The following is a 24,533-nucleotide window of genomic DNA, read 5'->3' as shown; positions in this document are numbered from 1 at the left end:
AGTGCCCAAATGTATTTGATTTTTCAATTTTGGGGTCATCATTCACGATAGTGCTTAGGCTCTTTTCGTTGCTCTTCTTGCTCTCCCTCAATGTGTTGAAAATTAATAGGAAATTAAATAAACTCTTGTTGTATCTGACTTGCAAAATGAAGTACGGACCAGACAAGCAATGTATTTCACTTCTCCACACTTTATTTATTCGTCAATCTCCACATCCTGTAACTCCTACCCTCATTTCTCTAGGCTTAGAGCGCCCCCTGCAGGTATTCACGTTCCAGCCGGTCAGCGCGGGGTCAGGGGTCACGTGAGGCGCTAGACCAATCGCAATGGTGTTTTCGTGATAACGATAAGATGCCGGTGTGTTCCCGGAAAGGAGAACACTGTGGAGAAAAGCACTGATGAGCTGATCATATATCAGCTGTGTTGGAGAAGGGCAACATGCAAAACCTGCAGGACTCCGGCCCTCGTTGGCCACCTTTACCTTTTACCTCTGTGTTCGAGGAATAAGAGCGGCTCGGATGCGCGGTGCCGTAAAACCGCTCTTTGAATGTGGCGAACTAAGAAGCAAGGAGGACTAATGGACCTGCGACCTGACGAACCACCAACGTCACTCAACGCGTTCTACTGGTCGGGTAGGAGAACGTGATAGCCTTTTTGAACACATTTTCATTTGTTCGCACACTTATTCAGCCCAAAAACACGCACACGCAAAGACACTCGCACGCGCTGCGGTGGACTGTCGTCATTCATTCGGGTTGAAATGAACTGAGAACTGAACTGCCCGTGAAACGAAGTCGAGCTGTGCAAAAGTGAATATTTGTGGAACTTGAGTTGCGGAATACGTTGGTTGCCTGTCATATTTTTCACCCCTTTTGGAAAGGAAGATTGTTGCTGTGCAGATATTCTGTTCAAACGCATTTGAATATTTCTGCAGACTGTAAATATTGGGTTAACACATGTTAAACACAATTCATTATAAATAAATGCACCAACTTGTCAAATTTGTCCCTGTGTTTTAATTAGGGCTGGGTTATTAAAAATCGAATAATCGACATCAAATCAATTTTCCTTTTCAAGCCTGACATAATTCATAAAACCATGAATTTATTATTTTAATCTCTTTTGCCCATAAGGCCACATTTTTTTGTATGTAAATGTTTAATTTACTGTTTGCATTAATTTTAAAGAATTTTCTTACATTCATGAACGATTGCACTTTAAGACAATTGAGAATCTTTGTAATTTATGTTTACAACTACTGAATTAGAATTATGAGAATATTTTTATCTCATCCTTTTTGATGTCAATGTTTGTGTAACACTTAAGTGATTATAGCGTGTTACTTTCATTAATAAACTAAGCCATTTAACCCGTTACTGCTTCCGCAAAATTTACCTTGGAATTTAATGTTTGTGTTGTTTTTATCATGTTCATTATATTTAAGAATAATTGATGTTCCATAATTAATCAATATCGGATTGAATTGAATCAAATCTGGATATATATATTTTTTAATCGAAACAAACTGAACTCTTGTGAATCAAAATTGAATGGATTGAGGAAATTAGAATCGATACCTAGCCCTAGTTTTAATTGATTGATCACCTCTGAGCCAAAGAATCTTCTGGTACGAGTCCGAGTGTTAACGTGCATGTTGCTCGATATTAATATTGTGGCTGAAACGGTTACGGTTCGTATGTGTTTGTCTTATTTTAAATAAGAGACATAAATGCTATGAAAACATGCCTCGGGAGTATTTAAGATGCGTATGTTATTGTTGCGGTTTTCACTTATTGCTGAGGTGGTCGGGAATGTACCTGGCGTTGTGGGGAGATATGTAAATAATCTGTTGATAATAAATGTATGCTCATGCTCACTCACTATATGTTCAGAATATATATAATCTTGACCCTAGTTGAATGAGAAAATAAATTGGTAACGTGCTGCCAATTCTTATTTTTAAAAGTCACTGAAGATGTACAATATGTTCCAATTCCAATTTTTTTCCCCAGGAAAAAGAACAATTCAAAAATCACCAAAAGAGAAACAATAATGTAAAATGTCATGTTGCATGTAAACATCTGTAATGACTCAAGCATCAAACCCTCCCACGGAGGCAGGAAACGGCACCGTGCTTCTTTATTTATTCAACGTCTTTACATCATCAAATTCTCAGTTGTTGTTTTGTCACGGTCACATATGCAATTTTACAGCTTCCCACGGAGTCACTTTCTTCCGTCTACTTCAGTCGTCATCAAATGCTCTTCTCACCAAAACACTTGTGTCTCGTGACATGATGCTTATTAGAGAATCTTCTATCGCACTCACTGCAACTGAATGGCTTCTCTCCAGTGTGTGTTCTTGTGTGCCTTGTTAGATTGGTTTTCATAGAGAATCTTTTATCACAAACTGAGCAGACAAATGGTTTCTCCCCAGTGTGCGTTCTTTTGTGCGTTGTTAAATTTGTCTTCATAGCAAACCTTTGACCGCAAACTGGGCAGGCAAAAGGTTTCTCTTCAGAGTGAATTACTGTGTGTGCTGTCAAATTTCTCTTCAAAGTGAATCTTTGATCACAGACTGAGCAGACAAAAGGTTTTTCTCCAGTGTGGATTTTTGTATGGGCTACTAGACTTGCCCTTAGACTGAATCTTTCATTACAAACTGAGCAGGCAAAAGGTTTTTCTCCAGTGTGTGTTCGTGTGTGTCTTGTTAACTCTGTCTTTAACGTGAATCTTTTTTCACAAACTGAACAGACAAAATGTTTCTCTCCAGTGTGCCTTTGTGTATGTGTTGTTAAATTTTTCTTCAAAGTGAAACTTTTCTCACAAACTGGGCAGGCAAATGGTTTTTCACCAGTGTGTGTTCTTGTGTGTGTTGTTAAATTTTTCTTCAAAGCAAATTTTTTCTCGCAAACTGAGCAGGCAAAAGGTTTTTCGCCAGTGTGTGTTCTTGTGTGTTTTCTTAAGTTTCCCATTTGAGAGAATCGTTGATCACAAAGCGAGCAGATAAAAGGTTTCTCGCCAGTGTGTGTTCGTGTGTGTGTTATTAAGTCTCTCTTCAAAGTGAAACTTTTGCCACAAACTGAGCAGGTAAAAGGTTTTTCCCCAGCGTGGATTCTCATGTGTGTCTTCAAACTGCCCTTATGACTAAATGTTTTTCCACAAAGAGAACATTTTGCACGTTTGTTGTCAGTGCAACATGACACATCGCCTTCAGGCTGTTTATGTTCGTCGTCGTCGTCGTCAGTGTCAGTAGTGTGTGATGTTATGTCGTTACTATCAGAAAGTGGAGCTACAAATCCGTCTGCTTGCGAACCTTCCTCAATTTGTGATGCTGTCATGTGTCGATTTGAGCTGCTGCGTGGAGGCTCCGCCCCTCCACTATCCTCACGTCCAACTTTGACTTCATCATCTTCACTCTTCAAAGGGCAAAAGGCCAACGGCAACATGATGAACTCTTCCTCCTCTTCCTCTTTAACACCGGGGTACTCTGGCTCTTCTACTTCTTCAATGTGAAGGAACTTTTCCTCATCTTCCTCTTTAAAATAAAGGTGCTCAGGCTGCACTTCCACTTCAATGAAGGGGGGGTCTTCCTCTTCTTCCTCATGGTTGTGGGAGTACTCGGGTTCCTGATGCTCAAGATCAAGATCTTCACTGACATCTGCAGGACACGAGAAAGCAAGTTCACATTTGCTTTGGTTGAGCCAAAACTCTTGATGTGATTTCTTTTTTTATCCTTAAGTCAAAAACATGCAAGTGCCAAGCAGAGGGGAGGCCAGGGTGCGTTCAAATTTCATTCATGTTAAAGTCTGATGCTAATTATTTCACAGACTTTGAATGTTTTTGTATGTTGTTAATTAACAGCACATTTTGTGCAAAAATCTCCTGCGTGCTTAAATATATTTCAACATTTAGACTCCGATTGAAATTCATTCATTATGAAACAAATTATTTGGCATAATTTTCGGATATCCCCCCGCCCCCCCATTTATAAAAGTCTGTTTCTATGAAGGGAAAACAATATCAAGCAAATCAAGTTGAGTCACCACAAAATTTACAGCAACTCGAATCAAGTCATTACTTGCTTCAAGAAAATCCTAAATCAAGTCATCAAATCATGCTCAGTCGCGCGCACGCGCACAAAAGACTTACTCCTGCCGCTGTAAAGAAACGGTACAAGTACACACATGAGGGTAAGAAATGAACAAACCTGCTGTATGTAACACAAGCGAAGGCTGCTTGCAAACAGCGTCCAGTACTCGACGCAGCCGTTCGTTCCTCCCACAAATCTCCTCTTCGTAGCCTTCTTCTTTCACACTTCTTGTGCACATTTCCACACGACGATCACAACACTCTCACTTGATCTGTTGCAAACAAACGCGCCTCCTTTGTTAGCGGCTAGCGAGCTAAGCTATCCGGAGCGACCGCAACGTGCACTGCGACCAAATGATGCGGACAAGAAGATTGAACGAATGATGTTTTAGTGCATTAACGCTGTGGTGGACGTGCTGTGTTGAGTCTTCCGTACAATAAGTTTAGTACTGTAACGATACGACTATTTCACAGCGAATTCGCCAGGACGTTTTTATTTCCTGTTCCTTTCCGCATAACGTCCGGTCATGGAATGTCATGCCATACGCAAGACTGCCATCTAGTGGCAATGAAAGCACACGATAGATACTGAACACACAAGAACACACACTGTGGAGAAACCCTACCACTGCTCAGTTTGTGGCAAAAGATTCACTTCCAAGTCCAATTTAACAAAGCACGCAATAATTCTCACTAGTGAGAAAGCATTCACTTGCAACGTGCGTGACAAAAGATTATTTCGAAAGGATCAGTTTAAGAGACACAAGTGTGCGGGTGAGAAGAACTGAGGGGTGTTTCAACAAGCAGATCTATCTATCTATCTGTCTGTCTGTCTGCATTTGCAGAATCTGATGGAAAGTGCAGTGGCCATTATCTAGTTTTGTCACAACAATACGATACTGCAGTTTTATTATTACAGGTGTGGTCCAAAGCTTACATTCAAGCTCATCGTGGCTGATGGGCATGAAAGCAACACTGATCTGTGTTGTGGCAAGATTTTTACTTTCTGGACCTACTTCTAACAGTAAGTTGGATTTGTTTACCGTGCGAGTTGTACTCCTCAAAGGCTGTCCGTTGTCACCAACTCTGTTCATAACATTTGTACAGAATTCTTCCGTGCAGCCTGGTCACTGGACGGCACGCGCATCCACTTTTTGCAGATGATGTGGTTCTCTTAGCTTCATCAAAGAACTCTTTTTTCTGAGACTGAAGAGGCAGCACCTCCAAGCATTATCCTGTCGGAAAAGGGTAGACTGAACCCACAACCTCCCAGTCTCAGGGTGGACGCTCTCCCACTAGCCCATTGAGCTGGTAGCTTGGCCATTGAATATCAGTCATCATGACTTTTCTGTTTCTTATGTTGTATTGGACTAAAATGGAAAAAATAGTGTAAAGAAATAAAACTGAGGAAGAAAAATCTGAAATGGTTTAACAACAGCATTGGCAAACAACAATAATTTTGCTTTACTGCATTCAAGTTCCTGCAGTTATAAATAATGAACACAATCCCAGATTGATGACATTTGTTTTATTCCGGTTCACATATATATATATATATATATATATATATATATATATATATATATATATATATATATATATATATATATATATATATATATATATATATGTACTTTTACAGCTTCTTTAGCTACATTTTATTTACAGCTTCAGTGACTACTGCTCTTTTCGCCAGCACACTTGTGTCTCTTAACCTGATCCTTACGAGAGAACCTTTTCTCACACACATTGCAATTGAACGGTTTCTCACCAGTGTGTATTCTTGTATGTGTTGTCAAACTGCAGCTTCGAGCAAATCTTTTACAACAAACTGAGCAGGAAAATTCTTTCTTCCCAGTGTGTGTTTTCATATGTTTAAACAATCCCGAATAAGCACTGAAACTAAAATTGCAGACTGAGCAGATAAAAGGTTTCTCTCCAGTGTGCGTTCTTGTGTGCGTTATTATACTTGCCTTCAAAGAGAATGTTTTACCACACACCAAACAAGCAAAAGGTTTCTCCCCAGTGTGTATCCGAGTATGTGTTCTTAATTGTCCCTTGACATAGAACTTTTTTCCACAAACTGAGCAGGCAAAAGGTTTCTCACCTGTGTGTGTTCTCATGTGAGTTGTTAAAATACTCTTTTGAGTTACTCTAAGACCACAGATTGAGCAGCCAAACGGCTTCTCCCCAGTGTGTGTTCTCATGTGTCTTTTCAATGATGACTTGTTGAAAAAAGTATTGTCACACTGAGAACATTTCACACGTTTGTTGTTGGTGCGAGACGTCAAATCACCTTTGGAGTGTTCGTCATCGTGAATGTCACGAGAGTGTGATGACGTGTCATCACTATCTGATAGAGGAGCTAAGAGGTTGTCTGCTTGTGATCCTCCGCAGTGGTCTTCCCCTTCATCTTCACTCTTTACAATGACAGTCAATGGAAATTCAGTGATGTCAGGCTCTTCCTCTTCCTCTTTGATGTGATGGGGCTCGAGCTCTTCTTCCTCTTTAATGCTTGTGTGCACCTGCTGCTCGGGATGAAGGTCTTCTTCACTGATATCTGTAGGACATAAGACGGCAAACACCTGGTATGTTGTGACTTGGATACGAGGAACATGTGTCAGGCCAAGATTTGGGAGAGAGTTGTGGGGCCCACCCGTCCATGTGGGGCCATTTTGCTGGCCCCCACAAGTTTAGACCTCTTTTTGAGGGTCAAGACTTGGTTTTAGAGTTTAAGTTTGAATTGTGTTATGGTTGAGGCTAGGGTAAGGAATAGGCAATCATTTTTTATGATTGGGTTTAGGGGAAGGGGCTGGGAAATGCATTATGTCAACGAGATGGCCCCACTAAGATAGTAAAACAAACTTTGTGTGTGTGTGTGTGTGCGTGCGTACAACTAGCATAAGCACAATATCCAGGCCGTAGTCCGGTTAAGAACGATGTCACCCAAAACGGAAATATTGTTTAAAAGAGAAAGCAGCAACCGAAAAGGTAGAGAAAGTGAACAAACCTGAACCGTGAAACACATTGTGGCGCTTCTTGAAAACAGACTCCAATAATTGATGTTGTCGTTGTTCCGTTGCACAACGTTTCTCCCCGTACTCTTCTTTAACCCTTTTTGCACACATTTTACGCGTAAATCGCAACACTTTACACTCGCGCATGGGCGCAGCAAAGCGACGTGTTGATAATAAACGCGCCTCTTTGTTCACGAATAGCAAGCTGTGCTAAGCTAAACGAGCTAAGAAGCTTCAATGTGCACTGAGACGAGTATATCCAATCACGGCGTTTTATTCAGCGACGTTTTAGTACTAATGGATTTACTGTGTCGAGGCTAGTATACTAAGCAATAATTATTTAATGAAGCGCGTGGTTACAAACACGTACACGGAAGTAGATCTGCAGCGAAACCAGTACGGCAAGTCCACTTGGTCAAAGCATGTGTCCCTTTCGTGAACACGACAGCAAGTTAACTCAAACTAATCGAAATTGAAAGTTTTGCTTATAGATTCAATTAAAAAAAATGTTGATTGATTAATTTCCGCTAATAGTACCGGGACACTTACACTGGTAGTTGATGTCTTTCATGTCTCACGGGTTCGTGACTGTAGCATGTTTGTTTAAATAGAGTTGCCGTACTACATTCAATCGAGACTTCCGCATACCTTTTTTGTTTTGTGTTTGGGGATGGTACTCTATGAGCGTCACTAAAATATTTCCAAATTACGACTGTACGTACTACAGCCTCGACTTATGACATCCAGCCCTACTTTACTGAAATAAAACAACACTAGTTAAGTATTTGTTTCTGGGCAAACTCGTTTTGTTGCACGTTAATGCTTCTCGGCCTAGCTTAGCTTATTTGAGCTAAGCCTGCTAGCCGCTCATAAAGGGGAGCGTTTGTTCGTAACACATCACGCAGCAGATCGCGTTGTGATCGTCGTGTGGAAATGTGCGCAAAAAGTGTGGAAGAAGAAAAGTACGAGGGGGAACTTTATCGGTCAAAAGAGACCGATGGACAAAGATTGGACGCTGTTTTCAAACAGCCTCATAATTGTTGCACAGAGCAGGTTTGCGCACTTACTCTCACTTGTTTGGTAATAAATTGAAAAGGTGGTTAAGTCATACCTATAAGTGTTTTCTCGGAATATTCCTGAAAAAAATGGTCAGAATCAATGACACATTTAGCTTTACACAAATTACTTTTTACACATTTTGTATATTGTGTACTACATGGCATGTAGAGTGAAATTAATAGATAAACTGATCTTCAAATTAATGGTTGACTATTTTGATATAGTAATCATTTAGAGCCATTTTCATAAAATAATCTAAATCCTCAATAATCGCGCAATATATATATTCAGAAATGACAATAAAGAAGCAAGCAAGAGTTGGAAGTGAACAAACCTGCTGTCAGTTTATATTGTCGTTCATTCTCCTCTTTTGTTCCAGAAAGTTCCCACTTATACTCTTCTTTCACACTCTTTGAACACATTTTACGCAATAATCACAACACTTAACACTCACGCTTGATCTCTATTGAGCGACGTGTTGACAACAAACACTATTCTTTGTTGATGGCTAGCAATTTAAGCTATGAAACGCTAAAAAAAAAAGCATTTGCGTGCACCGAGGCGAGGCGAGGCGAAAAAACTGTGAATAATGTTTTAATCCAGTAAAGTAGTGATGGTATGAACTGTGTCGTCTCTTCAATCCGTTCAGCACATATTTGGTAATAACATTTCCCGAAGCGCGTTCGTTGACAGGAACAAACCCTAGTAGGTTTAGCCGTTGTTGTACGGAACGGTCAGTAGGACAAACTACCAAAATATCCCAATCCTGAGTAGACGTGGAATAGTTATGTAATATAATCAGTTTCTCTGCTTTTCCTATGTCTGGGTAAATATTTGAGTATTTTTTAAAAGTATTATCTAATATGCCACAATTTTTTATGCTCCACTGACGTTATAATTTGACTCAGTGGCGTTGTCGTGCTGTCGAACCAACTCGCGAGTAGAGAGGCGCTTCAAATTTGCATTATTTAAATTAGTTAGTTGAATTAGTGACATTTCGTTAACCAGGGACCATTCTAGGATTCGAATGGGGTGGGGGCATTTGTTCGGCGCAGGGTGTGATTGGTTGGATCAATTATTTTGTGGCGCGCGCGCACACATGAAGCCTTGAGAAATGAACCTTTTGTGAACCAACTGAATCAAAAGCATTCAAGTCTTCAAGTTCTAGAAGCTTCATCTGGCCTTAGTTTTATGACATTACACCCTATGGTACTGTTAATTACAGGAATGGCCTGAAGGAGGCGTTCTCGCGGGAGGCAGTACAAGAAGGTGGCACCGTAGAAGAAGAAAAAGCAATGGAGGATGACGAAGAGCAAAACAAAGCAGAAAATAGACATTCACAACAAGTACAGTACTTTACATTACTGTAGATTGGTGGTTAACAGTCAGTTTCACCACTACTTAACTTAAGTAGAGTAAAAATATCGTTCATTAATTCTTCCAGTCCGAGGAAACTCGACTTGGTGCACGTTGACGCTAGTTGAGCTTAGCTTGCTTAAAAAAAAAAAAGAAATAGGTTCGTTCCAAACGATCTGTTGCGATGAATGACGAATTATTTCACGTTTGTAAGTCATGACAGGTCAGCAATGCATAGGATAAAACAGCTAATTATTATTTTAAATGTTGTTTAGATCCAAATGCTCAGTTTGAAAGATGGACGATTGAGCTAAATTCGAGCTACAGCGAAGACGATCGGAGACGCCACTGGTATGTGTTTATTGAGTCTTTAATGTTTGTTATGTCGACTTTTAAGGCCTTTCCCCACACGCCGTCGACCAACCCATTCATTGTGAGCGCTGTGTCGCGACGGCAAGCGCCGCAGCTTGTGCCTTGAAAATCGAAAACAGCCACAAAATAAAACCCATCCATCCATCCATTTTCTTAACCGCTTAGTTCTCGCGGGGGGCGCTGGAGTCTATCCCAGCTGACTTTGGGCAGTAAAAACCTAACATGCAAAAACAATACACAGTAACATAGTCCCAGTATGTACTTGACTGAGCAAAGTTTGGCTTTACGAAAACATTTGACTTTGTCTTATCATGTCCTGCAGGCATCAGTGAAGTGTATCTTTTTCGTGAGCAGCAGAAGCCCAACCCCCACCAGACTAAAAATGGAAGAGAAGTCGATTCTTCCTTACATTAAAGAGGAAGAGGAGCCAGAATCTTCCCACATTAAAGAGGAAGCGCACGAGACTGATATCACCGATTTGCCAGTGATAGTTGTCGATTTGAAGAGTGAAGATGATGAATCGGACGCAAGTGAGGAGAATAGAAGGGCGGAGCCTCCAAGCTGCAGCGCAAGTCAACATAGGACCACAGAAGGAAATGGAGAACGCTGTGGGGGGTCACAAGCAGAGAACATCTTTGCTCCACTATCAGATGGTGACTTAACGGCACACTCGTCCATCACTGATGATGATGATGAACATTCAGAAGGTGATAAGATATGTCACGTTGACGACAGCAAAGATGTGAAATGTTCTCAGTGTGGCAAAACTTTTGGTTCAAAATGGGGTTTGAAATCACATGTGAGAATGCACACTGGAGAGAAGCCTTTTGTCTGCTCAGTTTGTGGAAAAAGGTTCTCTATCAAGAGAAGTCTAATGAGACACACAAGAACGCACACTGGGGACAAACCTTTTGCCTGTTCAGTTTGTGGTCATCGAGTAATTCAAGTGACCCATTTAATAGCTCACATGAGAACACACACGGGAGAAAAACCTTTTATTTGCTCAGTTTGTGGTAAAAAATTCACTCAGAATGCACATTTAAGAACACACGCAAGAACGCACACTGGTGAGAAACCGTTCGTCTGCCCAGTGTGCAACTTCAGTTTCAGTGATAGTTCAGCATTGGTTCGACACAGGAAAAGACACACTGGTGAGAAACCGTTCAGTTGCAATGTGTGTGAAAAACAATTCTCCCGTAAGGATCAGGTTAAAAGACATAAGTGTTCTGTTGAGAAGAGCAGCGGTAATGAAGATTTAAGTCAATTGTGAAAAACGTCTTTGCAAAGCTGTTAAAATGTGGATGTGATCCTAAATAAAATCAATGTTATCAAACTCTGATGGTGTTCAGTAACAACGGTGGGAGCCTGAATTCGGTACAGCTACATTGTAGTTTTCTTTAAGCTATTGATGTTGCGTCAAAGCACCAATTTTAAGACCTGAAATTGAACTTTTAAGGACGTCAAATAAATATATACAGTAAATATGAACCGAGGAAAACCTACAATGCATGTTTTAAATGGCGATTATATTTATGTTTTAAACAAATACCCCAATAAATCAACATGATAAGTTATATATAGGCTACAGGTATCAAAAATTAGAATATCCTCAAAAAGTTGAATCATTTCGTGATTCCGGGCCCACAATTTAAGTGATTGCAAATCTAAAAAAAAATCTATTAAAATAGTCCCAATGACCTGATCAGTAACTTTATCATCGCACAAATTAACACCTTGAATGCTTAAGCTTTTACGAGTCCAGGGGAGCTATTCACAAATTTAATAAGCTTTTAACATTTTTTATCATGTTAAACAGAACGTTGAACATTATACATGTGCAGAAATCGTTATACTAATAGATTCCCACTATCATCAAAAGGTCAGCAACCGCCCAGATCCCACTAGTCGTCCTTTCTTCTTTGTAAACTGATTTTGTACTCCACAAACTATACTGGCGAGTAATCCATACTAGAGTTTAATGTGGAGTGAAGTTATGTTTGAAAATGAACTTGATAGAGGAGAACATGCTGATGGAAATCAGGCAACTTTATTGGTAAAGAGCTGTTGACAAAATCACATCTCAACATTCTAACCTAACCCCCCTTTTTACATTCCCCCTTTTATTTTTTTTTAATGAAAAATCATACGGGGGACAATATTCCAAAAATGCTGTCCAGAATCAGCCACTTGAAATCAATAGCATTTACTTCTTCTTTATGGCGTTTAACCACATCCACTTTCCTGACATCTATTCCTCCACATGAATTTCAATGAATTGCCTTTCTCATTTTATTCAAAACGGGTAAAGAGAAGGCCCAGTGGATACATTAACCAAGATAGACTATCAGTTTTGGATAAAAGTTATCTTTTTTCCTCAAAGCCATTCGTTGAGCATCAACATAAATTTATATTGCTTCCAAAATGTTTGTTTTCCATTACAGTATTTAACCTCCATTCTTAACTGTAATCCCACTAATGGACTGTAGAGGGCATTTATGCAACGTCAATACTCACATTTCACCAAGACCTGATGACGTATTCTACAAGGGGGGGCTCCACCAGTAGAGGACTGTAAAAGCCCCCTCCCGAAAAAAAAAAGAGAGAATAAGATAGGTGATCATGTGAATTTGAATAGCACGATTGCAACAAATGCAGTTTTATCTTTTTAAGAGGAGTCCATCCTGTGCGGGGCATGAAAATCTTACAAATACTTTTGTGTTGGAGATTCAAAGATGTCCTTACCTTACTCTGCTTACGAATTGCTTCGAACCTGTTGAGTGACGTTGTGCTTTTCTCTGGCCCTAACATTTTTTTGGTTTGTGATGCTTAATAGAAGGATGACACATACTATATAATATTTTTCAATTAGGGAAGCCAAGTTGACTCTTACATCAGTTGAAGACAAATTGCACTCTGTTCCTAACTGGAGCCTTGTTAATGTGTTAGCACAGCTAAAGACTTTTATCATATATTCAGGAGCATATATATATATATATATATATAGTGTACACGTCACAGCATACCACAGTAAAAGTCACTTTCAAATTTAGTTGAAGTGTCATTTGCTGCTGCTTTTCTCACCACACTTGTTTCTCACATTGCAACTTAACGCTTTCTCAGCCATTGTGAATTCTTGAGTGTTTCCTTATATGTCCCTTCTGAGTGAATCTTTTCCCACAAAGCATGCAGGCAAAAGGTTTCTCTCCGGTGTGTGTTTTTGTGTGTTCTATTAAATGTCTCTTTACAGAGAATCTTTTGCTGCACACTGTGCAAGCAAAAGGTTTCTCTCCATTGTGTGTACTTGCATGTGCTATTAAATACCTCTTTACAGAGAATGCTTTACCACAAAGTGAGCAGGCAAAAGGTTTATCTTCCGTGTGTGTTCTCACGTGATTTGTTAAACTACTCTTTTGAGTTAATCTAAGACCACACACTGAGCAACAAAAAGGTTTTTCCCCCGTGTGTGTTCTAATGTGAGTGTTCAAATGCCCCTGACGAGTGAATCTTTTGCCACAATCTGAGCAACTGAAAGTTTTTTTTCTTGTGTGGCTAATCATGTGCTTTTTCAGGAGAGACTCAAAGACAAAAGATTTGTCACATTGAGAACATTCCCAGCGTTTGGTGGCCACCTGACTTGTCATGTCCCCTTGTGAATGTTCAACATTGTCAGTGTCAATAAAGTGTGACATTAAGTTGTCACAATCTGATTTTGGAGCTAAAACGCTGCCAGATTTGGATCCTCCACATGGGTCACCTTTTTCTTCATCATCGTCATCGTCATCATCATCATCATCTTCTTCACTCTTCACAATGACAGTCAGAGCAAAGTTGGTAATATCCGTCTCCTCCTCTTCCTCTTTCACATAGTGGGGATGTGGCTTAACTTCCTCATTAATTGGAGTGGGTTCGGGCCCCTGCTGTTCAGGACGAAGATATTCTTCACTGACGTCTGCAAGACACAAAAAGACAAACACACACGTTTTGGTTAAGTCAAGCTTTGCAGTCTCGTCTCATGTTATGACTTTGATGTTGTATATTAATCGAACCTAATCACCTTTTTGTGCTCAAACAACATAATCGATGCCCCCCAATTGTTTAGAATTGTCTACATCAATAGCTTTAAAAAAAAAAGCTTTTTCATGCAATTGTAAGGAAAATGCTATATTGGGATAGATATTTATTTATTCATCTGGGGTTGGTGTTATGGTCTCTTTTTTTTTTTAATTGACTTATGTATCATAAGATGAAAGCGATTCAAGTGTCTTTACTCTCCACAACAAAACTAATTGCTTACAGAACAAGCAGCAGGCTACACTCCTTCAACTCTTTCAAGTCTATCATTCCTTTAGCCCAGAAACGTGGCATCTCCCTTCCCTCCCTTGGCTCAAAGCTTCATGATGACTTCCTGTTGACTTGTCTCTTTGTGGGTCACCACATTTTAAACGCTTCTGAAATTCACAGAAAAGCAATATTTCATGATACCATCATGAGAAACATTTATTTTCTAGCCACCACCGGCTGCATGTTCACTACTTTTTAATTATGATGCACTGTAGAGTCGAGGGTACTATATGTATTTTGACATTCAAACAAAAACAACAGAAATTGAAGGTGTTCAACTTCACAAATGAGTATCAAGAAATAAGCAACGAAAGCAGATAACAAGGGAGCTTTAGCACAAACCTGCTCTGTGCAACATATCTTGAGTGTCCAGTAGATTACATTGTCGCTCGTCCTCCTCTTTTGTGCGAGAAAGTTCCTCCTCGTACTCTTTGTTCACACTTTTTGCACACATTTCATACTAATCAATGCTTATGTGTTAATAACAAACGCGTCTCTTTTTTTTTAATAGTAATTAAGCTAAGCTAAACCTATAATAAGCTAAACCTGCTTGCTAAGCTTCAACGTGCACAGGGTCGACTTTACCCGGACCCAAATCTAAATGTATTTGTTTTCCTCCAGTAAAACACTGATGGGACGTACTGCGTGGAGGCTTTAATACTTTCGGGAGCATGTAATATTTTAATTATTTAGTCAAGCGCCTGTGGCTACGCAACACGTATGCGGAAGTTCTACGGCAACGCTACTAGGACAAATTCAGTCACAGCGTCATCCACATGCGAATCACGAAAGAAATGCTGTAACGCGTCAATTTTCAGGTGAAGAAAAAACTAAAAGCGTTGTTACTGTGTATTAGCTGTACTCTACATTTTGAAGTGTTTTTGACACCCTGGCTCTAAAGAATCGGTTGAGGGTATTTTTTTATATATTATATATATATATATATATATTTTTTTTTAAATCATTATTGTAGTTTAAGCGTGGTATCTTAGAAGGGCAGTAATACGCCCAATCGCGATTACCATGCGAAATAGAAAATAAGAAGAACAACCCAGCTTCTGTAAATAATTCTTCCTGAATTAGAACTGAACGTACTGAATCGTCGACACGCTACGTCTAATCGCTTCTCTATTGGAATAAAACATCATTAGTTAAATCTTCCTATCGGGAGAAACACGTCACGGTGCTCGTTGAAGTATCTCAGGCTTAGCTAGCTAGCTTGGTTTAGCTTGCTAGCCGCTAACAAAGGGTCGCGTTTGCCATCAACATATCGCAAAGTAGAGATCAAGAGTGAGTGCAAAGTGTTGCGATTATTGAAAATGTGTGCAAGTCGTGTAAAAGAAGAAGATTGCGAGGCGGAACTTCATGGAACAAAAGAGAACGAGCGACAACAACCACCGGACGTTGTTTTCATGAGGTCTCAAAATGCACACAGAACAGGTTTGGTCTCCTCTTACCTTCACTTGTTTCTTAATTACTTTCTATTTAAAAATCTCATTATGATTATTTTTTTTATGTGTTCCTTGTTTATGAAGGCGAACATTCGGGCTATGTACATTGAATATAACAGTATTTACATTTATCAAGAATCTGTACTTGGTGAATCTGAGGGTGTACTCTCATGTTGATGATGTGGGCCCCGGAAGTAGAAGACAAATTGTTAAGTAGGCGACCAACTGATATCACATTCAACTTCTCTCCTTCATAGTTTTCAAAGTGTCAGTGTGTCAACAGTGTCTCAATAGATGCAGCCAGATAATAAATGTTAATGGCAACGCTGGACTAAAAAATGCAATACTACATAGTTCTGGCCAGCAAATTCATTTCATACAAAATTGACATAGAGTGAAAAAGCTTTCATCCATTTTCTTATCGGACGAATGAGCCCGATTTGACTTAACGTGTGGACTTGTGGCAAAAAAACAAAACAATTTCGTCAAAAGGTCAAATTGTTTTGTTATTTGATCTGAGTTTAACGAAACAAAATATTCATGTCAACACTTTTTTCCTATTTTAATCACATTTTGAATTAAAAGTTAACCCAGTCTTTTCAAAACAAAGAGAGCCAGGGCCCAGTTTGAAATCTGAAAACCTACTGAGGCTCACCAAAACCATGAATCACAAAATCTGATCAACATGAAATGAAGACAAATAATTAACAAATATATAATAAAAAAAAAAAAAATCCATAAATACTAGTGTTGTTCCGATACTGCTAATGGTATCGTCAGAGGCCCCGATACTGCATTAAAACAGTGGTGTCGGTGAATACTAACAAGTAAGATGCCGATACCATTAATTGTGACGCTAATATCGGACTTTGGATGCAGCATCTTGTGTCTTGCTCATGTATGACATTCACTGACGTGTGACATGTTCACTGCATGCCGAGCTATGATATCCTATTGGTCTTTGAATGCTCTGAACCAATGGCAGGACGGCTTTTTCATGTTGAGAAAAATAAAACTTTTGTATCGGTATGGTATCGGCATCGGCCAATACTGGAAAGCTGGGTATCGAAATTGGTATTGAGGGCCCAAAAACGTTATTGGAACAACACTAATAAATACTCAAATCAGTGAGGACAGATTCTGGGAAGCAAGTGGCTACTGTTTCTTGTCTGAAAATAACCAGCAAGCAAACAGCAACAAAATCTTGTATCCAATCTGACATACAGAATTTACTAATATATATCAAATATGGACACAGACAACTGAGACAAGAGCAGTGTGGTATGACTTGTTAAAATGACACCAAGCAATGTGTTTGTCTTCTTGTGTCCAGCAGACGTCAGTGAAAAACATCTTTGTCTTGAGCATCACGAGAATGCTGACGTCAAAGAGGAAGAGGAGGGGTCTCCGTACACCCACATCAAAGAGGAAGAGCAGGAGGCTGATATCACCCAGTTGCCATTGACCTCTGTCCCTATCAAGAGTGAAAATGACGAAGACAAAGGTCAACGTGTGGCGAACGCAGGGGCGGAGTCTCCAAACGGCAGCGCAAGTCAACACATGACATTCGAAAGTGATGGAGACCACTGTGGAGGATCACAAGCTGACAGTCTCTTAGCTCCACTATCAGATAGTGACGGCATAACGTCGCACTCCTCTGACACTGATGATGATGATGATGAACACACTAAAGGTGAAAGGACATGTCGCAAGAAGAACAAATACTGGAAATGTTCTCAATGTGACAGAACGTTTGTTTTCAAGTCCGTTTTAAAGATTCATATGATGATCCACACTGGAGAGAAACCATTTGTCTGCTCAGTTTGCGGCAAAAGATTCTCTCGTAGACAAAATATGACAACACACACAAGAATCCATACCGGTGAGAAACCTTTTGTCTGCTCAGTTTGTGGTAAAAAGTTCTCTCGTAGACAAGCTATGACAACACACACAAGAATACATACTGGAGAAAAACCTTTTTCATGCTTAATTTGTGGGAAAGGATTCACTGAAAAGCGTCATTTGAAAACACACACAAGAACACACACTGGAGAAAAACCTTTTGAATGCACAGTTTGCGGTAAAAGCTTTTTTATAAAGAAAAGTCTAACAAACCACATACTAACACACAATGGAGAGAAACCTTTTGAATGTCCAGTATGCAGTAAAAGATTCACCCAGAAGGGATATTTAATGTTACACATAAGAGCACACAGTGGAGAAAAACCTTTTGCCTGCTCAGATTGTGGTAAAAGATTCTCTCTCAGGGGAGATTTAAGAAAACACACCAGAACCCACACTGGAGAAAAGCCTTTTGACTGCTCTTTTTGTGGAAAAAGATTCTCTGAAAGGGGAAATTTAATGTTACACACAAGAACACACACTGGCGAAAAACCTTTTGACTGCTCGGTTTGCGGTAAAAAATTCTCTGAAAGGGGAAATTTGATTTTACACATAAGAACTCATACTGGAGAAAAACCTATTGCCTGCACAGTTTGTGGTAAAAGATTCTCTCACAAGGGACATTTAAGAAGACACACAAGAACCCACACTGGAGAGAAACCTTTTGAATGCTCAGTTTGCAGGAAGAAATTTTCTGATCAGGGAAATTTAAAAAGACACAAAAGAACCCATACTGGAGACAAAGCTTTTGCCTGATCATTTTGTTGGAAAAATATTCACTGACAAAGGATATTCTCAACTCGTAAAAGATTCTCTCAAAAATTGTCTTTGTAATGTGTCAGATGAAAATATTCTCTGTTGATGATCACATTAAGAGGAACAACTGTTTCCAAATGGAGCTTTAAATACATTCTGAAGAAACTGACTTTTTGTGGTAAGATAGAAAAGTACAAACGAAAGTGTTCAGTATCTTTCTGTTTCCATGTTTGTTACAGCATTACATGATAATTGAGTCATTAAACTTGTGGCCGGTTTACATCCACTGAGTGTTGGCATGTCGTTTTAACCGCAACGGCCTCCAAGACAGGATTAATGATTATATTATCAGGAAATGAGAGAAGTCTAAAAATATATATATATATATATATATACAAAAACAACAACAACAACAACCAACCAATTAAATAAGCAAACAGGAACATTTAAAATCAGAGTTCCTGCCCGGAGCTTAAAAAATGACGCACTCACATCGCCAGTTGACACCAAACTAGATGTAAGAAAATACCGTTAGCAAGTTCAGAATGCGACATGAGGCTTCATAAAAGAACTGGGCTCATTTCATTCATTTATTTGCAACCTCCTACGCCCTCGTTCTTCTGTTTACATGTTAGCACGTCCCGTAATATGAAAAATATATTTCAATACCTTTACTCCTCTTTGAAATGTGTTGGAGTTAAAAAAAAAACAACTAATAAAATTATACTTAATGAAAACACAAACTAAACACTAATGTACATAGAAGTCCATACCATGAAGCATCGCGTGTGCGTGTGTGTGTGTGTGTGTGCGTGTGTGTGTGTGTGTGTGTGTGTGTGTGTGCGTGTGCATGCGCGCGCGCGCGTGTGGTTTGGCCTCTGGCCACACAATTTCTAGGTGTGTTGCTGCCACCTACTGGACATTTTTTGGCAGAACTGCAAACTCTCCGTGATCAGTCCTTCACAGGTGTTTGGTGATGATTTTGTCTGCCGTCCCCTGTGTTTCCTTCCTCACAGGTACATTTTGTAGCGAACCGTTTCCAGGTTTCCCACTTTATTTTTAAAATAGGCCTGCCTATCGTAACGGTAAAGACTAGTGAATAATACTACACAATACTACAGAAAGCACATCGTGTTCGAGAAGTGACAGAAGACAAGACTTGGACTCGGACGTCCGATTTTTCACGAGGAAATTCGACACTGGTGGAGAGTGGAGAGGAGACAATCGACTCGAGCGAGGTAGACAATCAAGCTTATGATTAATCAAGATGATGATGATAAACCGGGGCGGGAACTAAAGCCGAGATGACACATTACTTGTTACTACAACATAACAGCAAATGTGGGTTTTTTTTGTACTTCAAAATAGACGAAGTATATTTCATTCCTAACTCCTACCTAAATGATTCATACATTTGCTTCTGCTGGTGTGTTTCTTTTTCTCCCCAAGCATTTTTTTCCTAGCGCTTTTAGAGCGTTTGTCCAAGTGAAGTTGCCGTCCAACATCTTCTTTACTTCCGTATACGTTTTTGGAGACCAAACGCGCTTCACTATATAACTCTCCTGAATTTGCACTGGACGTACTGAAGTTTCGACATAGTACGTGCATCATTACTTAAGTGGAGTAAAATATCATTCATTAAATCTTAGTGTCCGAAAAGACGTTTTTCGGTGCGCGGTAAAGCTTCTCTGGTTAGCTTAGCTTTGCTTGCTAACCATACAAAGTCAGAGTTGTGCTTACCGTTAACATATAACTAAGCAGAGATCAAGTAGTTCAGTGGGTTATCAAGTGTCGTGATTATCGTAGGAGAATGTCTACAAAATTTGTGAAAGAGGAATTCGAGGTGGAACTTGGTGGAACAAAAGAGGAGAATGCGCGTCAACGATTGGACGCCGATTTCAAGAAGCCTCACGATGGAACAGGTTTGTTTCCTTCTTATTCTAATTTGTTTACCAACTCGTTTCATTTCTGAACAGGATAACTGTGTTTATTTCTGAATTCTCGAAAATCCGGCTTGTGTTGGAGGCAGACATTATTGTCAGCTGTGGGAATTTTATGTTTAGTAGGACTAACATAGAAGTTTAATATTTGAGACAGATGTGCCACATTTGCATGTTTATTTAATTGTTACATTGGTAACATCTGGAATTTGTACTGTTTGGGTCTGATGGTGTCCCCTCGTGACGACGTCTCCGATTTTTTTATATAAGATTTTATTTATTCACCTTTTATACCAGCGAGACGATTGACAAAAAAATACACATTTGCAAGGCCAACATGGCTGCGATCGCAGATTAGGAAAAGCAAAACAAAAGAAAATACAAATAAAATACTGTTCTTATACAACAAGCAAGGCTGCATGCTGAGCTCGATACTGTCCGTGCAACAAAATCTAACATCAAATTTGTGGACAATACTATACAGCAGTCGACTCAAATCCAGAGGGGATGAGGCTCTGTACAAGCATGAGATTTGGGAATTGCTCGAGTGGTGCTCGACAAATAAACGTCATTTAAATGCACAAGAACTAAAAAACAAAACAAAAAAAAAACTGATCAGTGACTTCAGAAAGTGCAAAACAGACAACTCACCACTCTTTTATTCACATCGAATTTGTGGAGACTGGAGAGGGTTTGACCAGTCACATTACTTGGTACTCACATACAGTATGTGCATCTAAAAAAGATGTTTGTTGTGGCTGATTCAATTTCTGATCAAGAGGGACGGTCATCTCTGGAAGCCATGTGTCTAGTTAGTGATCTGCTAAAAACAATAACAGCGATGACATGTCTGAAGAGAAAATATGCTTACACTAATGTCTTATGACATCACTTTACAATGCTAAAAGCATGCTAATGTTGTGTTTGTCTTGCAGATGAAGAAGCTTTTCATTCAGAGCAGCAGGAGCCAGAGCTCATTTGCATTAAAGAGGAGGCGGCGGAAGGGCCCGCCCACATTAAAGAGGAAGAGGAGCTGGGGACCCCCCATTCAAAAGAGGAAGCTGAGCCAGAGTCCTCCCATATTAAAGAGGAGGAGCTGGAGTTAGATATCGCAGAGTTTCCCTTGACGGTCATTGTGAAGTGTGAAGATGATGACGATGAAGATGGAAAAGGTGATATTGATGACTATGGAGAATCCCAAGAAGACAGCCTCTTGGCTCCGCTATCAGATCATGACGAGACGTCGCACTCTCCTGACACTGATGATGATGATGATGATGGTGACGTGGCATGTCACACTGATAACAAACAATTGAAATGTTCTCAATGTGACAAAACTTTTTTCAACAAGTCAGCGTTGAAAAGACATTTGAGAACGCACAATCAAGAGAAGCTGTTTGGCTGCTCAGTTTGTGGTAAAACATTTGCTCATAAGGGACATTTGAACAGACACATGCGGATGCACACTAAAGAGAAACCTTTTTCCTGCTCACTTTGTGGCCTTAATGTCACTCATAAGAGTAGCTTAACAAATCACATGAGAATTCACACTGGAGAGAAACCCTTTGTCTGCTCAGTCTGCAACTTAAGTTTTGGGAGACGTTCCTATTTGATAAAACACACACGAATACACACTGGTGAGAAACCCTTTTCCTGTTCAGTTTGTGATAAAAGATTCTGTCTAAAGGCAGATTTAAAAACACACACAAGAACACATACTGGTGAAAAACCTTTTGCTTGTTCAGTTTGTGGTAAAAGTTTCTCTTTGAAGGGAAGTTTAAGAATACACACAAGAACGCACACTGGGGAGAAACCTTTTGTCTGCTCAGTTTGTGGTAAAAGTTTCACTGTGAAAACATGTTTAATAAGGCACACAAGAACACACGTTGGGGAGAAACCTTTTGCCTGTTCAGATTGTGGTAAAAGATTCCATGTGAAAACGTGTTTGATAAGGCACACTAGAACACACACTGGAGAGAAACCTTTTGCTTGCACTGTCTGCAGCTTAGCTTTCATTGATCGGACCGCATTGGTTCGACACACAAGAACACACACTGGGGAGAAACTGTTTTCATGCTCAGTTTGTGGTAAAAGTTTCACGCAGAGATGCATATTGGACAAACACGTGAGAATACACACGGGTGAAAAACCATTCAGTTGCAATTTGTGCGATAAAAAATTCTCTCGAAAGGATCGGATTAAGAGACACAAGTGTGCTGGCGAGAAAAACAGTGGCAAATGAAGCTTGAAGAAAAAAATAGAATGACATTTTCACTGAAGCAAGATGGAGAAGTGTAAATGTGATGCTAAATAGTAAATAAAGTACAAATCTTTAATTAGAATATTTTCTGTGTGTTTCTATTTTCTTGTCATGGGTGCTACCAGGCCTGGAGGAAAGTGGGAGGAGCTTGAGAGGGCTTTTATTGGCATTGGGGTGGTCACATGATGCATCGGCCAGATCACGGGAATATCCACATTAGGAAAAGATTATTATGATGCTTGAGAATGCCTTGATAGTCTTAAGGTTTGTTTGCACCCAGCACAGGCTTAACCCACCATGTGTGTGATTTAGCAAAGCAGCCCCAGAACATAACTGAGCCTGATGCAGGTTTCACACTTTGGCACAGTGTTTTCTTTGTACAACTTGCACAGGCAACATTTCTGGTAAGCAAACAATTCAAAAAATCAACACTGATTTGAAAGAACAGTAAACTCCAGTAATAGTCGTCATTCCCACCGAGCAGAGAATATGTCCTTGAATTTTGTCAACCGTTTTTATTTTTCAATGTGTTGTGTGTGTTAAACCAGCAGTTTGTTTGAATGATTAGGTTACCGTAATATGTATGCTAACTTTTGTGGTGTTTTTATTATATGTTAGCATTAACCTGGTGCACTTCGGTCAACTGAAATTAAATATTGTAGTTGAACAATTTTGTTTTGTAAATATCCAATGTCATTTTGTTAACTGGGAGTAGCAAATAAACCGCTTGAAACAAGCACCAGTTACTTTTTGGGTGTGGGGGGCAACTGTGAGCGAACAGACCCTCAGGAATACTTTAAAAAGTGTTCTTTAATAAGTTCAAATGTGTTTTAATGTTTATAGCCATTTTAAAAGATTTTTGGAAGTGTCTTGGAACCTATCCTACGCTCTTATGAGGGTTCACTAAAGCTAAATTGGATTTACTTTCGTTGGTTAAGTCTTTTGAGAGTCACAATTTAGGTTTCTAAATTGTACGACAGGATAGAAAGGTTTTAATTTGCCTGATCAACGTGTGCTGTTTCGTCTTCAGAGAGTCACGTGAAGTTGCTGTGTCACGTCCTCGGGTGTTTGTCGCCCCCTGCTGTCTGACACTATTTCAAAGATTGCATGATATGTGATCTAAATGCTTGGCTGCACTGCTGTATACTCACTGTACTAATAATCCTTAAAATTATACTCATAATGAAGGTTTAATGTTTTTAAACAAACCTAAATAAACGTGTTTTCCTGAAGCCTTTTCTTTAACTTGGCACGTGCATTGTTCAGCTTGCCGTTGCGTCATGTTTGGGTTCTGTTTTTTCCTTGTGTGTCTCCCCTGGTCTTGTTAAGTGTAATCCTGCCCTTCCTCGTGTGAACCAATCAGTGCCGACGCGACTTTATTCGGACACGGAGATTTAATAAATGTGTCACTGCAGGAATTTGGAGCTGGTCGTATGACGAATCTTCAGTACCGTACCGAAGCAGGACTAATTCGAGAAGAAATGGGAGAAAGGGTTAGTGAAGCGCGTGAAAGTCAAAATTCCGAGTAGTCGACGTCGTATGGTGACTCCTCTGGGACAAAATACGTGAGACTGATATATTTACTCAAGAAAAGCAATTTGCCATCGTAAAATTATAAATATTTGTTAATGTCGCGCTTCGCCTGCCTAAACAAAAATCGACCCGTTTCCCTAGAAATGCCCACAGTTAAGGCAGCTAAAAAATGTAAAAAATAAAAAGTCAAACGGCGGCTCTCCTGAGTTGTAATCCCCCGCACACACTTAAAAAAAGAAAAGACAATCCAGTATTTTAGGAATGTACTTTCGTGATAAATGTTATCATTTGTGTTTGTGCTGCCTATCTGACTGCGGAACTCGCCGTGGAAGCTTTGTTTGCCATTGCAGTGCTTAATTCACCCAGCAGAGGGACTCAGCACTAGCTCACTGTAGCCATATCTTGAACCGCTTATTCCTCACATTTGTGTAAAAATAAAAATGCTAACATGAACA

At 39.7% G+C, this 24,533-nt stretch overlaps 4 protein-coding genes and 1 long non-coding RNA gene across 13 annotated transcripts; 2 read left to right on the top strand and 3 right to left on the bottom strand.

The window, feature by feature from the left end:
• Window positions 1–330: 330 nt before the first annotated feature.
• On the top strand, window positions 331–22,731 carry LOC144050196 (uncharacterized). Of its 5 annotated transcripts, XM_077563260.1 has the most exons (4): window positions 19,305–19,361; window positions 19,467–19,583; window positions 20,152–20,267; window positions 21,221–22,731. In XM_077563260.1, exons 3-4 carry the CDS (start codon window positions 20,156–20,158, stop codon window positions 22,525–22,527), a joined length of 1,419 nt encoding a protein of 472 aa, XP_077419386.1. In that variant the 5' UTR covers window positions 19,305–19,361; window positions 19,467–19,583; window positions 20,152–20,155; the 3' UTR covers window positions 22,528–22,731. The 5 variants fall into 5 exon arrangements, with proteins under 5 accessions (XP_077419387.1, XP_077419383.1, XP_077419386.1 ...); XM_077563259.1 differs by having other exon boundaries at window positions 19,313–19,583; XM_077563261.1 differs by lacking the exons at window positions 19,305–19,361; window positions 19,467–19,583; window positions 20,152–20,267; window positions 21,221–22,731 and adding exons at window positions 331–632; window positions 17,021–18,631.
• Window positions 2,128–4,631, bottom strand: LOC144050192 (uncharacterized). Its single transcript, XM_077563251.1, has 2 exons — window positions 4,210–4,631; window positions 2,128–3,660 (listed from the first exon to the last, which is right to left on the bottom strand). The coding sequence occupies exons 1-2, from the start codon at window positions 4,328–4,330 to the stop codon at window positions 2,255–2,257; spliced, it is 1,527 nt and encodes a 508-aa protein (XP_077419377.1). The 5' UTR covers window positions 4,331–4,631; the 3' UTR covers window positions 2,128–2,254.
• Window positions 5,710–8,638, bottom strand: LOC144050221 (uncharacterized). 4 transcript variants are annotated; one of them, XM_077563297.1, is made up of 2 exons: window positions 8,220–8,491; window positions 5,710–6,651 (listed from the first exon to the last, which is right to left on the bottom strand). In XM_077563297.1, exons 1-2 carry the CDS (start codon window positions 8,329–8,331, stop codon window positions 5,762–5,764), a joined length of 1,002 nt encoding a protein of 333 aa, XP_077419423.1. In that variant the 5' UTR covers window positions 8,332–8,491; the 3' UTR covers window positions 5,710–5,761. The 4 variants fall into 4 exon arrangements, with proteins under 4 accessions (XP_077419423.1, XP_077419422.1, XP_077419425.1 ...); XM_077563296.1 differs by lacking the exon at window positions 8,220–8,491 and adding an exon at window positions 7,102–7,651; XM_077563299.1 differs by lacking the exon at window positions 8,220–8,491 and adding an exon at window positions 8,502–8,638 and having other exon boundaries at window positions 5,724–6,651.
• LOC144050232 (uncharacterized) lies at window positions 7,613–10,280 on the top strand. Its single transcript, XR_013293807.1, has 4 exons — window positions 7,613–7,822; window positions 9,393–9,551; window positions 9,799–9,874; window positions 10,218–10,280. It is a non-coding gene; the product is annotated as an uncharacterized LOC144050232 (long non-coding RNA).
• LOC144050225 (uncharacterized) lies at window positions 9,867–14,921 on the bottom strand. Of its 2 annotated transcripts, XR_013293805.1 has the most exons (3): window positions 14,579–14,921; window positions 14,190–14,343; window positions 13,698–13,844 (listed from the first exon to the last, which is right to left on the bottom strand). XR_013293805.1 is itself a non-coding variant. In XM_077563310.1 (2 exons), exons 1-2 carry the CDS (start codon window positions 14,688–14,690, stop codon window positions 13,012–13,014), a joined length of 945 nt encoding a protein of 314 aa, XP_077419436.1. In that variant the 5' UTR covers window positions 14,691–14,908; the 3' UTR covers window positions 9,867–13,011. The 2 variants fall into 2 exon arrangements, 1 of the variants encoding a protein (XP_077419436.1); XM_077563310.1 differs by lacking the exon at window positions 14,190–14,343 and having other exon boundaries at window positions 9,867–13,844; window positions 14,579–14,908.
• Window positions 22,732–24,533: the final 1,802 nt, after the last annotated feature.

The sequence above is a fragment of the Vanacampus margaritifer genome, chromosome 4 (genome assembly GCF_051991255.1).
Source record: "Vanacampus margaritifer isolate UIUO_Vmar chromosome 4, RoL_Vmar_1.0, whole genome shotgun sequence".
NCBI lineage: Eukaryota > Metazoa > Chordata > Actinopteri > Syngnathiformes > Syngnathidae > Vanacampus > Vanacampus margaritifer.
The sequence above is the reverse complement of the archived record's forward strand: the minus strand, read 5'-3'. Positions and strand labels throughout refer to the sequence as shown.

Excerpts from the sequence above, each read along its gene's own strand:
- LOC144050192 (XM_077563251.1), bottom strand. The coding sequence starts at position 4,330 with ATGTGCACAAGAAGTGTGAAAGAAGAAGGCTACGAAGAGGAGATTTGT. Across the intron at positions 3,661-4,209 it reads GCTTGTGTTACATACAGCAG|ATGTCAGTGAAGATCTTGAT; the intron begins GTTTGTTCATTT and ends CGTGTCCTGCAG.
- LOC144050221 (XM_077563296.1), bottom strand. The coding sequence starts at position 7,255 with ATGCGCGAGTGTAAAGTGTTGCGATTTACGCGTAAAATGTGTGCAAAA. Across the intron at positions 6,652-7,101 it reads CAATGTGTTTCACGGTTCAG|ATATCAGTGAAGAAGACCTT; the intron begins GTTTGTTCACTT and ends TATGTCCTACAG.
- LOC144050225 (XM_077563310.1), bottom strand. The coding sequence starts at position 14,690 with ATGTGTGCAAAAAGTGTGAACAAAGAGTACGAGGAGGAACTTTCTCGC. Across the intron at positions 13,845-14,578 it reads AGATATGTTGCACAGAGCAG|ACGTCAGTGAAGAATATCTT; the intron begins GTTTGTGCTAAA and ends TGTGTCTTGCAG.
- LOC144050196 (XM_077563257.1), top strand. The coding sequence starts at position 15,556 with ATGTGTGCAAGTCGTGTAAAAGAAGAAGATTGCGAGGCGGAACTTCAT. Across the intron at positions 15,677-17,023 it reads TCAAAATGCACACAGAACAG|ACGTCAGTGAAAAACATCTT; the intron begins GTTTGGTCTCCT and ends TGTGTCCAGCAG.